This window comes from Hippichthys cyanospilos, chromosome 4 (assembly GCF_059441005.1).
Source record: "Hippichthys cyanospilos isolate Australia breed blue-spotted pipefish chromosome 4, RoL_Hcya_1.0, whole genome shotgun sequence".
In the NCBI taxonomy this organism is placed as follows: domain Eukaryota; kingdom Metazoa; phylum Chordata; class Actinopteri; order Syngnathiformes; family Syngnathidae; genus Hippichthys; species Hippichthys cyanospilos.
In genome coordinates this window covers 6,862,905-6,876,968 of record NC_142372.1, presented here as the reverse complement: position 1 = coordinate 6,876,968, position 14,064 = coordinate 6,862,905, and the positions used below count along the sequence as shown (strand labels likewise).

The 14,064-nt window shown below is 46.2% G+C and overlaps 1 protein-coding gene across 2 annotated transcripts; it reads left to right on the top strand.

Moving 5' to 3' along the window:
- Positions 1-1,699: 1,699 nt before the first annotated feature.
- sall1a (spalt-like transcription factor 1a) lies at positions 1,700-13,796 on the top strand. 2 transcript variants are annotated; one of them, XM_088413620.1, is made up of 3 exons: positions 1,700-2,481; positions 6,443-9,834; positions 12,541-13,796. In XM_088413620.1, the coding sequence occupies exons 1-3, from the start codon at positions 2,409-2,411 to the stop codon at positions 12,988-12,990; spliced, it is 3,915 nt and encodes a 1,304-aa protein (XP_088269746.1). In that variant the 5' UTR covers positions 1,700-2,408; the 3' UTR covers positions 12,991-13,796. The 2 variants fall into 2 exon arrangements, with proteins under 2 accessions (XP_088269746.1, XP_088269747.1); XM_088413621.1 differs by lacking the exon at positions 1,700-2,481 and adding an exon at positions 4,034-4,163.
- Positions 13,797-14,064: the final 268 nt, after the last annotated feature.

Sequence of the window (14,064 nt, the reverse complement as noted above, 5' to 3'; positions counted from 1 at the left end):
CGCGCGCGCACACACACACACACACAAATACATACACACAAACTCTCTCTCTCTCTCTCTCTCTCTCGCTCTCTCTCTCTCTCTCTCACAGCTGACCCAGATGAGGGTCTCATCCAGCTCTTTGTAATTCAGTAGGCATGGCTGAGATGGAGGTAGAGGGTGAAGGGGGGTGCAGTAAAAGGAAAAGGCCAACACGTGTTGAATCCGACATCACACAGAAGAAAAAAATGGACACATTCCAGTCAGAGACACTAGCAAGACAGAGATGTATGAGGGGGTCCAATTTGATGAATTCCCACTTTTTTCTCAACTATTGAATGCAACGTAATGAAATTAAAATCTACTTTAGAAAAGAAAACAACTTCTATTTGTACTCTAGAGGGCTTTTTTTATTTTCTTGAGGTATTTCTCAGTCAATATCCTTTACGTTTTTTCTATCTATCTATCTATCTATCTATCTATCTATCTATCTATCTATCTATCTATCTATCTATCTATCTATCTATCTATCTATCTATCTATCTATCTATATGAGTTATATTTGATGGTTTGATGGGCTTCCTGTATCCTGGCTGGTCATTAAAAAAGACTCACGCACACACGCCCCCCCCCCCCCCCCCCCTTTCCTGCTCGGCTGGATCGGGCTGCAAATCACCTTGTTTACAATCTCACACCAACACTCACATCAATTAACTGCACATTGATTTTCCCGCCTGGGACATTACAATATTGCAGAACACTCCCCGTGCACTCCTTTGCAATGTTAACTTTGTCATCATAGCACAAGCACGCCAATTAATGGACAGTGTATACTTATGATTGGTTTTATTAATCGTGCGATTGTTATGGCAAATGCACCTTAGGTCCCATTTTTTTCATGCTCTTTCCTTTTTTTTAAAAAAATCATGAATAAGTAAAGACTCGTCGAAACTAAAAGATAGCTGACAAGCCGGGGAGCCCATCCATCCTGGCCCCGCAGCTGCTGTTTAAAAATTCAGAGCAAAATAATGGCATCAGCCGTCGAAACGTTATTATCTTCATTTCTCAACATCAGCACGGTTTGAAAGGGGCTCCGTTTGTCTTGTTTCTTCCCCTTTTCGCTTTAACGCACCTTACAGCGTCTATATGGCAACAATGATGGTATTTTAAGTTTTTTGAATTCTTTTTTTTTATACTTTTTGCACGAGTCTCGGGTGGATGATTCAGACATTTTGATTGATTTAATTTTAATTGTGAGTTAAAATGCCACCACGCTGCACATGCAACCCATTTTTAATCAATTCTAAGAAATGCGATTAGTAAAATAAAAAAATTACTCGTTTGTATCCCGCCAACAAGCAGTGAGTGGATGTCGGGTGACACAGAAGGACGTTTTTGTGATTTTAGTATTGCTTTTATTATGGCTTACTCGTTTTGAAAAGTAAAAGAAAGTGAAAATAAAAGTTAAATCTAATAAAACAATAAAGTAATGAAAATAAATTACGACTAACTTGTCGACGCTGTTATATTCTTTGGTCCAAAGTGGCTTTTGGAGAGAAGGGGGAAAAAAAAAGAAAAGAAACCAAAAGGGGGCGTGTATTATAGGCGGGGCCCAGGGTCGTGACTGAACATCCCGCCAGCCAATCAGATAGTAGGTAGGCGGAGCTTTATTCCTGTCCCGCTGCTGCACAGGGCCCTCTAGAAAAGTTTGTTTATTCGCCGTACGCGGTGTGTGACGACAACGTGTTCGCGTGTATAAACTAGCTGCTCGAAAATCGAGCGTTCGAGCACAAAAATGAGTGCATGAAAAGTCAAGTTTACGGAGCGACGCTTGGATTTTTTTTTTTTTTATTGGGCCGTCGGGACTGCACGCACGAACCAAGTGCCGCTTTAAGGTGATATTTGAGCTTCTTTTTTTGAGGGGACCCGACTACTACCTGGCTTGAAGAGCGAGAGGAGGAGAAAGTTGTGGAACATCTATCACTTGGGACAAGACCAAGGTGACCAAAAAGGAGGGGGGGGGGCTTCCTTCCTTCCTCAAGCGGAGTTTGGGAACCTCGGACTTGGGAGACGAAGAAGACCCCCACCGTCCCTCCTTCCAGCAAAGCAAATCAGGAGCTAATTGATTAAAGAGACTTCATTTGAATAGGAGGGGGGGCTGGCGAGGTGCCAATCGCCTTTCAAAGAACCCCCCTCCATCCTCCTCCCTTACCAGCCCCTCCTCGTCCACCTCCCTTGCCCCCCCTCCCCCCTCCCTGCCCGTATGATTAATCGCGAGGCATTATTGATAATCATAACGTGGCACATGCGCGTTGGATGGGCTCGATGCGCGTGAAATTTTGAGGGGCCCCCCGTTTCATTTTTTCCCCCTTCTTCTTCGTCTTCCTCGCGTCTTCGTCGCTTGGCGTTTGCCCCATGTGCCAGCCAGCATGTCGCGGAGGAAACAAGCCAAGCCGCAACACTTTCAGTCCGACCATCAGCTACCCGGAGCCGGCCACAATGGTGAGTACCACCGGACCCGTTTCCATCACCACACTTTTATACATAAATGCACTTTTTAATATATTTAGAAAAAAATCCTCATGCACGTCGCCTATCCTGTTAACTTATGAATTGTTTTAACAATTTACTTTTTTCCCCTCTTAACGTTTGTTTAAAAACTTTATAGTTGTAGTTTGATTTTAAAAACGAGCCGCACAACACCCTGGCCGAACTCTCACACACGCATTCAAAAAGTGTGTTAAATCCTTCTTCGATTCCTACAAACTTAACGTGTTTACTTTCGATATTTAACGTTACAGTCGGGTTGCTCATCGTCCTTTCTGATATTAAAAAGTCTTACGCATCGTGACTCACACACGCACACACACGCTCAGACATCGTTAAATAAATTCTAGATGACTCAACCAAACCCGCTTTGTTTAAAATAAATAAATAAGCAAAAATGATTATATTTTACAATCACGTTATTTGTGACATCAACCCGAAACAATCCCGTGAAATGTTGCGTTGACGGTCACAAAAATATAATGCGGAATTTATGGCATCATCAGAAAATAAACGTGTCAAATGTCGCCTTGATGGTCACATAAGTGTGATACGGATCATTTAATCTTCGAGGTCTTTCAAAGTCAATAAATCAATGCGTATATATATATTTTTAAGTTGGCAATTTGTCATCGCTTCGAATAAAATTGCCGATAACTTGTGGGATAAAAGTTACGGGAGGTGTGTAAAAACAATGTTTGCTGACCGACTTTAAAATTGTGGTTCGTGACACATTCGATCGTGTGTAATTAAAATATCATTTATTAGGTCAAAGTAAAATAGTGTGCAAAATGTGTAGATTAGAAAATGATCATTAAAACGATGTACACACGTCAAATTGCAGGAGTTGCTATGTGCACATTCATGTTGTTAAAAACATCGAATCTTTCCAAATTAAGTTTGCTTTTTTTTTTAATTGCAAGTACTGAATGTGCTCTTTTAAACCGTGTGTCAAATACGAAATCCCATTTGGTTGCAACATCATTCACTTTTAAAAATGTGTAAGTAATTTTTAAAAAACGTTCTTCAAGAAAATGCGAGTAGAGATTTAAAAAAAAAAAAGGTCTAGATGTGTGTGTGTGTGTGTGTGTGTGTGTGTGATGGTGCTGTGCTATTTTAACCTTTGGCAATGTCCCCCCAATGTGAGGGGTGAGCAGGGTTCAGGGCCCCGAGTAGTCCTGTGTCTGTGCGTGTGTGCAGTGTGTGTGTAAGGGGTGCTCAGGGTTCAGGGCCCAGTGAGATCCACTTCAGTTTGCCATTGACCCGACCAGTCGGAACCGCGGGCGGCCCAAGCCAGGCCTTGACACTGTTTTTCTCCTTCTATTAAGCGTTTAAGTGAGGCTCTTATCAATATTTAGCCCCTATCAGAGTGGCCCCCTGGGGGGGAATTGGCAAGGGCAACCCCCCTCCGTTCTCTTTTTTTTTTGTGCCCCTGCAAACAAGAAAGTGTTTGTCATTTGGTTGGGGGTGTTAGCCCAAACCCTCCCTTCCTCCATTTGCCTTAAGCGTGACACCGGACCACAGCTCCGCCAGTGTCCTCCCGCGTGGCCTGACTGGACCGTGATGGTTTTTGCCGGACCTGCATCTGCTGTCGAATGCGATGTGGAGCTCCCAACCCGCCCCTAAAAAACTACAATGTAGGATCTCGCCCGATTCCAATCTTCGCTTCTTTGTCTTTTTCGTCTTTTTTCTTTGAGGCCTTCTTGACTATGATTCATAAGCGGCGCATCCTCCTCGCAGCAGCATTGGCTCTATTCTTAATTTGAATTCAAACTTAATCCCGGCTATTTTGGGAATTAAGCCTAATGCTAGCATCTGCGCCATGTGTTGTGCTCAGACATTGATTTTTATTTCGGTCTTAACAGTTTGACACAAAGCTTTGATTGTTTGCTCAAGTAAAATAGCACACTTTGGACACAAGAGCAGAGATCAAAAACCACATGATTTCAAATGGTGGCTGAAAACACAAGGTTATTAATGTAACTAACATCTTGGAATGTTCTTCTTTTGTTTTGTTTTGCTCAAATCTTATTTAAACATATTGCAAACTCACTTGACGGAAAGTATCGATGCAACAAGGCTGATAGTTTTGTATAATGGAAAAACAGGTTTTCAATTTGAATCAATATCCTGGAGGCTGTTTTTTTTTTTTTTTTTTTTTCATGGGTTCTTAAAATGTAACGTATGGGCTTTTTAAAATGTTTAATTTTTTTGCAACGTTTCATAACTTCCACAAAACAAAATGATTAAAAAGTTGAGAAAAAGTTAAAATTCAAATCTAAACCATGTTTTAATGAGTTATTAACAAAAATAACTTTTGCATTCAATTTTGAGTCCAGTGTATTGCAAATGAACGTGGAAAAATATTCCGCAAACATGCAGTGACGCCCGTTTTATGTATTGGTGGGGAGAAGCCGAAATTAATTATTGAAGCACAAATAGTTCCATGGTTTTCCTAAAAGAACACTCCATGTGCTTGTTTTTCAGAACTTTCTCGACGTCACCCGCATTCATGTGGCCCTTTTTTTAAAAAAAAAAAATGTTTTTGTTCCCAAAATTAACTCGCACGCAAAGCTCCGTGTGTTCTTTTCAAAAGTGGGAGATTTGCCGTGAAAAGTTATGGCGTGTGTTTGCATAGTTGGCCGGCATGAGGGCCGGGGGTTTATCGTCATGGCAACTTTGTGGTTATCTGCTGTCTGGCGGCGCGGAAGAACACCGAGGGAAGATATAATCCCTTTGAGTGCGCTTGGGAGCGGGACCCGGCCCCGGGGATGAGCTCGGGGGGCCGGGTCCCGACCGAGCGGCCGACCGAACGTCCCCGCCCGCCGCTCCCATGCTGCGTGAACAATGGGGAGGCATCCTGTCTCACTGTGGGCCAGGGGGGCCGCACTTCTTCAGGGTTTCATTTGCAAATGAATTCTTGGCCCTGATGAAAGTCTCTCCATTGGGGAGGAGGAGGGCGAGAGGCAGAAGGGGCTTCAGTCACAATGAAAGGGATTCATAGAAAAATGCAATTTGTAAAGCAACTTGTATGTTAAACAGAGAGATTTTGACAAGAGGCCAAAAGAACGCAAAACGAGTGTGAGAAGTTCCAAATAAAACGTCTGAAAGCTCCGGTGACTTGCGCCTCGCTTCCTGTAAATTTAAGAGCCTTTATTTGAGGGCAATTTTTCTTTCCTTCAATCATCCTCCATGTGACACACGTCTCGTGAGTAAGAAAATCTTTTACCGGTCCAGATAATTTCATCAGCCGCCTCAGACTTTTTAACGGCATTAGCATCCTGTGTGTTGGTATTCTCCCCATTCCTGTTTTTTTTTTTCTTTTAACCGGTTCAGCCTCAATGTTCTCAAATGAGTTTAGCCGTGCCGATAACCTGTCCGAGATGGCTTGCGCGGGCTGAAAATGAGCAAAGTTGACAGCGAATTGAAAGTCTAATAAGTCGCTCCAATGCTTGATTGGCGGCGAGTGGACAAGCAGACTTTGAAGAGCTGTATAGGAAATCAATGAGTTTCTATGAAATTTCATTAAAGGGTCCCAGCCGTGCCCTCGCTTCTCTCTGTTCTATATTTTTGATGGATTATCTGAAGAAAATGATTACCTTTGCTTTGGCCCGATGTACATCTTCAAACGTCACTTTTAAGCGATATGTGAGGAGTTTTCATTGATTTTGTATCCCCTCTTATCTTGTTTGAGAGGCCACTGCACTGATGCGGGCCCTCTCTCTCATTCCTTGTAGGTTATTGTTGCTTTTTCGATCTTTTTTTTTTTTTTTGCAAACACATCAAGGGGATAAGTGTAAAACTGATTAACTTAAGATTAGCAACAATGGAACTTTAAGAGATAATGCCGCTTCTTCTGCTGCAAAACATTTCTGATCGCTAATCCTGTTTCCTTCTATTTTTTTTTGTCTCGCAGGGGACACAGAACTTTGCTCGGAGGACCCCCCCTGCAAGGAATCCGACGCCCACGTCTGCAACAGATGTTGCGCCGAGTTCTTTGAACTCTGCGAGCTCGAGGAGCACCAGAAGAATTGCACTAAGAATCAGCTAGTCCTGATTGTGAATGAAAGTCCGGCCTCCCCCGCTGGATCCTTCTCGCCCGGGTCCCCCCCTCTTAATCCCGACGACCAGATGAATGACGCCGCTAATAACACTGATCAGACGGAGTGCGGCGACCTTTCTGAGCCCGGCGCGCTGGAAAAAGACGAATCCATGGACGTGGATGTTTCAGGGATGAGCAGCGGTCAAGAAGAGGAAGGCAGCCAGATGGAGAGCGGCAGCCCCAGCAATGTGGCGAGCGGCTTCAGCGTCCAGGGCACCGCGGGGCCCGCCGTCGGCACCTCCGCTATATCCGCCCCTCTCCCTCAGCTCGGCAACCTGGCAGAGCTGGGAAACTTCTCCATGATCAACAGCAACGTCATTATCGAAAACCTGCAGAGCACCAAAGTGGCCGTGGCGCAGTTCTCTCAGGAGGCGCGTAACTCCGGGGGGCCCCGGGTGGCGGTGCCCGCCCTGATGGAGCAGCTCCTCGCCCTGCAGCAGCAGCAGATCCACCAGCTGCAGCTCATCGAGCAGATCCGTCACCAAATACTGCGTCTGGCCTCCCACTCCCCAGAAATGCAGGTGCCCCCGACCTCGGCTCCGAGCGCTCTGGGGCCTACCGCTGCCAGCCCGCTGGCCACCCTGAGTTCCCATCTCTCGCAACAGCTGGCCGCGGCCGCGGGCCTGGCGCAGAACCTGGCCAGTCAGTCGGCCAGCATTAGCAGCCTGAAGCAGCTCGCCGCTGCGGCACAGCTACCTCAGTCCAACCCGAGCAGCAGTGAAACATCTCAGAGCATTAGCACCCTGGGGCCCTCCACCGGCAACTCCCAACCCCCCGAGAAGAGGCCGTGCCACATCACTAACGCCCCGCTGGCAAAGTCCTCCACGCCGGCGTTTGGAATCGGTAGCTTGCTAAGCTCGGCGGTGAATCCCCTTCTACCTCAGCCCCCGCCGGGAAACCCCATGTTCGCCAGTTCTCTTCCGAGTGTCGGCACCACCGTCGAAGACCTCAACTCTCTGGCCAATCTGGTGCAGCAGAGAAAAGGCAAGGTGCCCAACGTGGCGTCGTTCGAGACCAAGAGCAGCTCGGAAGAGGCCTTCTTCAAGCATAAGTGCAGGTTTTGCGGCAAGGTGTTTGGTAGCGACAGTGCCTTGCAGATCCATCTGCGCTCACACACCGGCGAGAGGCCGTACAAGTGCAACATCTGCGGCAATCGCTTCTCCACTCGGGGCAACCTGAAGGTGCACTTCCAGCGGCATAAAGAGAAGTACCCGCACATCCAGATGAACCCGTACCCCGTCCCTGAGCATTTGGACAACATCCCGACGAGCACCGGCATTCCCTACGGCATGTCCATGCCTCCGGAAAAGCCGGTCACCAGCTGGCTGGACAGCAAGCCCATCTTGCCCACTCTGACTTCCTCGGTCGGCATGTTGCTGCCGCCGACCATGCCCAGCCTACCCCATTTCATCAAAAAGGAAGATCACTCGATAGCCATAACTAATCTTCCGGTTCCTTCCACTGCAAGCGACTCAGGTGCTTCTGAGCCTTCGGCTAAAAGCAGCAGAGCGTCAGAAGAGGGCGAAGGAGCAACTCTGCCTACCTCAAACGGAAAAACTGAAGAAGGCAGCCATTCCTCAGGCTTCGTGACCAGCGTCAGCTCGGCTGGCGAGAGCGCCGCAGAGTACGCCACGTCCAACAGCCCGCCCATGTTGACCAACCCGCTCATGCCTCTCATGTCGGACCAGTTCAAGGCGAAATTCCCCTTTGGAGGTATCCTGGATCCTCTCCATGGCTCAGAAACCTCCAAGCTGCAGCAGCTTGTGGAGAACATTGACAGGAAGGTGACCGACCCCAACGAGTGTGTCATCTGCCACCGGGTTCTCAGTTGTCAGAGCGCCTTGAAGATGCACTACCGTACTCACACAGGCGAAAGACCCTTCAAGTGCAAGATTTGCGGCAGAGCATTCACAACCAAGGGGAACCTGAAGACCCACTACAGCGTCCACAGGGCCATGCCTCCGCTTCGAGTTCAGCACTCGTGCCCGATATGTCAGAAGAAATTCACCAACGCCGTGGTGCTTCAGCAGCACATCCGCATGCACATGGGGGGCCAGATACCCAACAACCCTTTGCCCGACAACTACCCGGAATCCATGGTCTCCGACAACGGCTCATTCGACGAGAGAAACTTCGACGACCTGGACAACTTCTCGGACGACAACGTGGAGGGGATGGAGGAAGGCCCCGACAGTAGCGTACCCGACACGCCCAGGTCGGCGGACGCTTCCCACGACAGCCTCTGCGACTCCCCGGTCGATCTGGACGGCGAGGGGCGAGAGCACTCCCAGGGGATGGACGCCGAGGAGCTGCGGGAACTCAAAGCCGTGTCCAACGGCTTAACGGAGGGGGATTGTCTCACCAACGACTCCTCGTCTCTCGGCGGGGACGTGGAGAGCCAAAGCGCCGGGAGTCCGGCCGTGTCCGAATCTACCTCCTCCTTGCGGGCGCCGTCCCCTGCGGCCGTGTTGCCGCATCCCCGAAAGTCCCCCGGCTTGGACGACAGGCACCTGAAGGCGTTCCCCATGGAGCACCCCGCCCTCCTCCACCCACACCCCTCCAACATCGGAGCCTTGGACTTGACGAACGTCAGCACCTCCAAGGACCCCCTGGGCATGATTTTCCCTTTCCGTGAGCGCAGCGTAGCCAAGAATACATCTTGCGACATCTGCGGGAAGACATTTGCGTGTCAGAGTGCCTTGGACATCCACTACCGAAGCCATACCAAAGAGCGACCTTTCATTTGCACGGCCTGCAACCGGGGATTCTCCACCAAGGGCAACCTCAAGCAGCACATGCTCACCCATCAGATGCGAGACTTACCCTCGCAGCTCTTCGAGCCCTCCAACGCCAGCGTGTCCTCCAGCCCCACCCCCTCCCTGCTCTCAGTGGGCTCCCTCGGGAAGCCCGAAGTCAACGGCTTCCTGCACGGCCTCCACCCGGAAGGCAAGGACCACTCTGTCGCCCCTGCTGCCGTGTCGGCCGCAGCGGCCGCCGCCGGCCTGGTCACGTCGTCCGCCTCCACCTCGCCGGTGCTGTCGGCCGCGCCGCCCCGCCGTACGCCCAAGCAGCACTTCTGCAACACGTGCGGCAAGTGCTTCTCCTCCTCCAGCGCCCTGCAGATCCACGAGCGCACGCACACCGGCGAGAAGCCCTTCGCATGCAGCATCTGCGGCCGTGCGTTCACCACCAAAGGAAACCTCAAGGTACAAAACTTCATTCAAAAATACAAAAATTCATTCCTGTCATTTGCAGTAGACCGTGAGTGGCAAAATGGCCGCCCTTTGAGTTGGATAAAAACGGGTATATTTTGCTGCTTAATTAATATTCCACAAACACAATTTTACTCAGTGTGCAGCACTTGTGGGTCTGCACAGAGCAGTGGTTCTCAACCTTTTTCCAATTGCGTACCCCGTGAAATACTTTTTCAGCAAAGTAGCCTTTAACCACGGCAAAGCATTTTTTTGATGGGGGGGAAGAAAGCTGTCTCCAGTTTATTAAATATTTGCAGTAGTATATCTGGGCACTTTTTATTGACCTTCTAAGATGATTTTCTAATAAAATTGCATTGCTAATGACAATGCACATCCACACTTTAGAAAATTTGAGCAAGCTGATACCTCATGTTCCAATTAATTTACCCTTAATTTGAAAATCAAAACATACCGTTGCTGTCACAGCATTAAAAGTATTAAATCCAATTTTCTGATAGCTGCAGAAACTTTTAGAATCCCACGTACCCTTTAAAATTCATTTTGAGAACCATCAACTTATCGCATTTTGTTTAGAACATATTGTAAAGCAACTTTTGACTTCTCATGTAAAAATCCCCCCGCTCCGGTTTGTGCCACGATCAGCATGTGCACTCTTTGATGAGTCAAAAGCAGAGGTCAGCTGTTGTGTGTACCTAAACCAAAGAAAAAATGATTATTCCTCATTCTTCAAACAAGCCATTTCTCACTTCCAGTCGAGGTTTATGCTACTGACATAAAATAATTACACATTTTTATTGAAGCACCTTGCTCTTCTACCCAAATTTTGTCTAGTAAATATCAGATTGTTTAATGCTGACATATAAACAGGCTAATGGAAATTAGCATAGGTATTACGGTAATTCTAAAAAATATATCCTTTCAGTTCTATATTCTTTCAAATACTGCGCAGGGACAATTACATGTCCTTCACAGTCCACTTTTTCCCAAATACCCATCAGTGGAGTCAATAAAAGCAAAAGTAAGAACGGACTGGATAAAATGTTACAGTAGGGGCAAATGCTTCCTGTCTGCTGTTAAAAAAAAAAAAAAAAAAAATGGCTCCCTCAATTAGAACAGGACTCAAGATGATGAGGGCGAAGCATGAAGGAATGAATGACCAAGGTTAAATCACAGATGGGAATTTGGGACTCTTACATGTTTAACCCTTGTTATGTTTTGTTTCTTTGCTACACTAGGAATGCGCGTGGGTCATTCTGACCCGCTGCATTTAATCATCCGAAACAAACAACAGAACACACCATGAAACCTCTACCAATCAGTCAATATTTAGGGCAACTCCACATCCCATTCACTTTTTTTTTTCCAGCGGACATGAAGGGCACATTCAAACAATTTTGCCCATTAATTAGAATAAATATTTCCATTGCAGCAATAGCAAAATAAAAGTTTTCCATTCATATTTACCGTCATTTTGTCATCACTTGTTGCTAGCCTCGAAGCCCGTTAAGAAAAAGTTGATGGTGCCACACCCGCAATGAAAGCGGACAGTATAATTTTTCTACCGCAGGTCCCGCGTGAGAGCAGCATATTAGGGGTCAGAGCATGCGGTCGCCCCGAAATTTGATGTTTACCAGCACATGTGGGGTGTGAAGCTGTTTTCATGTGCACTGCGGTATCATTGCTATTTTTTTTTCCATTGCATCATCTCTCATTTGCATTCCTCATCTGCCCACCTCCATCTTTTGTGTAGGTCCACATGGGCACGCAAGTCTTGTAAAAAAATAAATAACATAGGGAAGGGATCGTTGCAAAATAAACATTTTAAAAAGCCGAGTTTTCAAGTTTTTGATAGTTTCTTCAGCAGTCAGTCATTTTGTAGGTCAAATGAACAAATTTGAAGTTTAAAACTTCTCAGGGGAAAAAGTGGGCTGTATAATGCAGGAGAACTTTAGGTTTTGCATGGGCATGAGTGGGTTGTTTTCTGTTTTAAAAAAATATTCTTATTTTTTTATATTTTGACAAAAAAAAAAAAAAGATTAGGGCCTTTCTTATTTTTCCAACCTTGGCAAAAACAGGAGTGTGTGTGTGTGTTTTTTAATGAAATACCTTACTTTTTTAATAACTTTTTTTTAACATTATTTAAAATAATTTTGTTTTTGAACTGGGTATATTTGAGCCACAATCCATACAGATATATATTTAGCATACTGTATATTTATAAATAATACGTAAAAAATAAATTATTTTAATCTATACAGAAAAATACAGGACACTGTATTTTTCTGTATAGATTAAAATAACATTCATTTATTTTTTACAGAATGGCACAATTTATTTTGAATAATTTTGCAAAATGTATGTTTTTGGACTCGGTCAATTTGGCCCTCAGCATGAGGTAATTTTTTTGTAATATTTTTGCTCAAATTTTTAGCAACGGGTCAATTTGACCCACAACATAACGGAAAGGTTGTCAAATATTTTTGTTTTTTTTTCCCCATTAGCCATAGGGTAGATGTAACTCCTCTTGTTTGTGAATGTATAGATGAAAGTACTGTTGTTGTTGTTGTTGTTTTTTTTTAATACACTTCATAAAGAATTTTTGCAATGTCCCGAGCATCCAATTTAAGGCAGCTACCCAAATGAGACAGGTGGGAATGAATTCTCCTTTTAATTCGTCTCATATGCTCTACCACCCAGGTCCACATGGGCACCCACATGTGGAACAGCGCCCCCGCCCGCCGCGGGCGCCGCCTCTCCGTGGACGGGCCCATGGCTTTCCTGGGCGCCAACCCCGTCAAGTTCCCGGAGATCTTCCAGAAAGACCCCACGGCGTCGTCGCGAGCGGGCGCCGGCGACCCGGCCAGCTTCTGGAACCAATACGCCGCCGCCTTCTCCAGCGGCCTGGCCATGAAGGCCAACGAGATCTCGGTCATCCAGGGCGGCGGGCTGCCGCCCATGTCGGGCGCCGGCGTGGGCAACGGCGGCAGCTCGCCCGTGGGCGGCCTGACGGGCAGCCTGGACAAACTCCACAGCGCCGAACCCAACGCCGCCCTGGCCGGCCTGGAGCGGATGGCCGGCACGGAGAACGGCGCCCACTTCAGGTTCACGCGTTTCATGGAAGACAATAAAGAAATCGTCACTAATTAGACCCGCGAGCAGAACCGCGAAGACCAGTCTGTTGTCGGAATTTTCATTTTGTAAGATGTACATGTTGTAGTTTCCCGGGAGCTTATTTATTAGTGACTATAACCGTGCTTGAGGAAGCGTTATAACAATTAGAGCAGATGTGTGTGCGTTTGCGCGCTTCTTCTAAAGACGACGTGTGATAGATACTCTGACCTTGGCATTAAGTTATTTCCGTGTCCCCCTTGTAGTGTTACATAGCTGACGTCTGCCTGTAAGATGCAAAAATGCTGTAAATAATGTACACTGATTTTCTTGTAGATGGTCTGACGTGTCTTCACAGACCCCCCCCCCCCCCCCCCCCCCCCCCACACACGCACACACACACACACACATCTTATTTAAGGAAAATGAAATATGGACAATTAGATGTTTCCTGCTACTTCTCATGATTGTTTACTTCCATAACACCCCCCCCCCCCCCCTCCAATATTTGGAACTGAGACAGCCAATCGTTCTCCACAGTGCTGCTACCGTGTTGTGTTCAAGCCCCCTCCAAGAAAAAGATGATGTATATACATGTCAAGAAGAAGTCCAGTGGACACACAGAAAAAAAAAAAGGATGGATAGCGTTTTGTTTTGTTTTTTTATAAATATAAATATATTGGGGTTTGACAAACCTTTCGGACTGTTACATGCACTTTCTCGGAAAGGTGGAAGATCTTTAATGGGTCCAGTTTCGCTACACTTTAATACCTACTAACAAAAACTCTAAGATACTGTAATTCTTTACTCGAATAATAATCAAATACATCAGTTTTCCAAAAGAAGCATTCGGTGTTTGTGTACTTTGTATTATTTGGTGTCATTTCACATTTTATGCATACATAACTGCTTTAATTGAAAAAAAAAAAAGTCAATGGTGTACCCCAAATTTGAGACTCCCTCTGCTTCCCCACCGCTCCATAAACACTATGTAATTTGCTAAAAAAAATGAATACATGAAAAAAGTAGTAAAAATACATAATTTAAATCATATATCTATCTTTTTTTTAATTGTAGATCAAGCCTATTCATTGGTGTCAATTGTGTCCATTT

Excerpts from the sequence above, each read along its gene's own strand:
- sall1a (XM_088413620.1), top strand. The coding sequence starts at position 2,409 with ATGTCGCGGAGGAAACAAGCCAAGCCGCAACACTTTCAGTCCGACCAT. Across the intron at positions 2,482-6,442 it reads ACCCGGAGCCGGCCACAATG|GGGACACAGAACTTTGCTCG; the intron begins GTGAGTACCACC and ends TTTGTCTCGCAG. Across the intron at positions 9,835-12,540 it reads CCACCAAAGGAAACCTCAAG|GTCCACATGGGCACCCACAT; the intron begins GTACAAAACTTC and ends TCTACCACCCAG.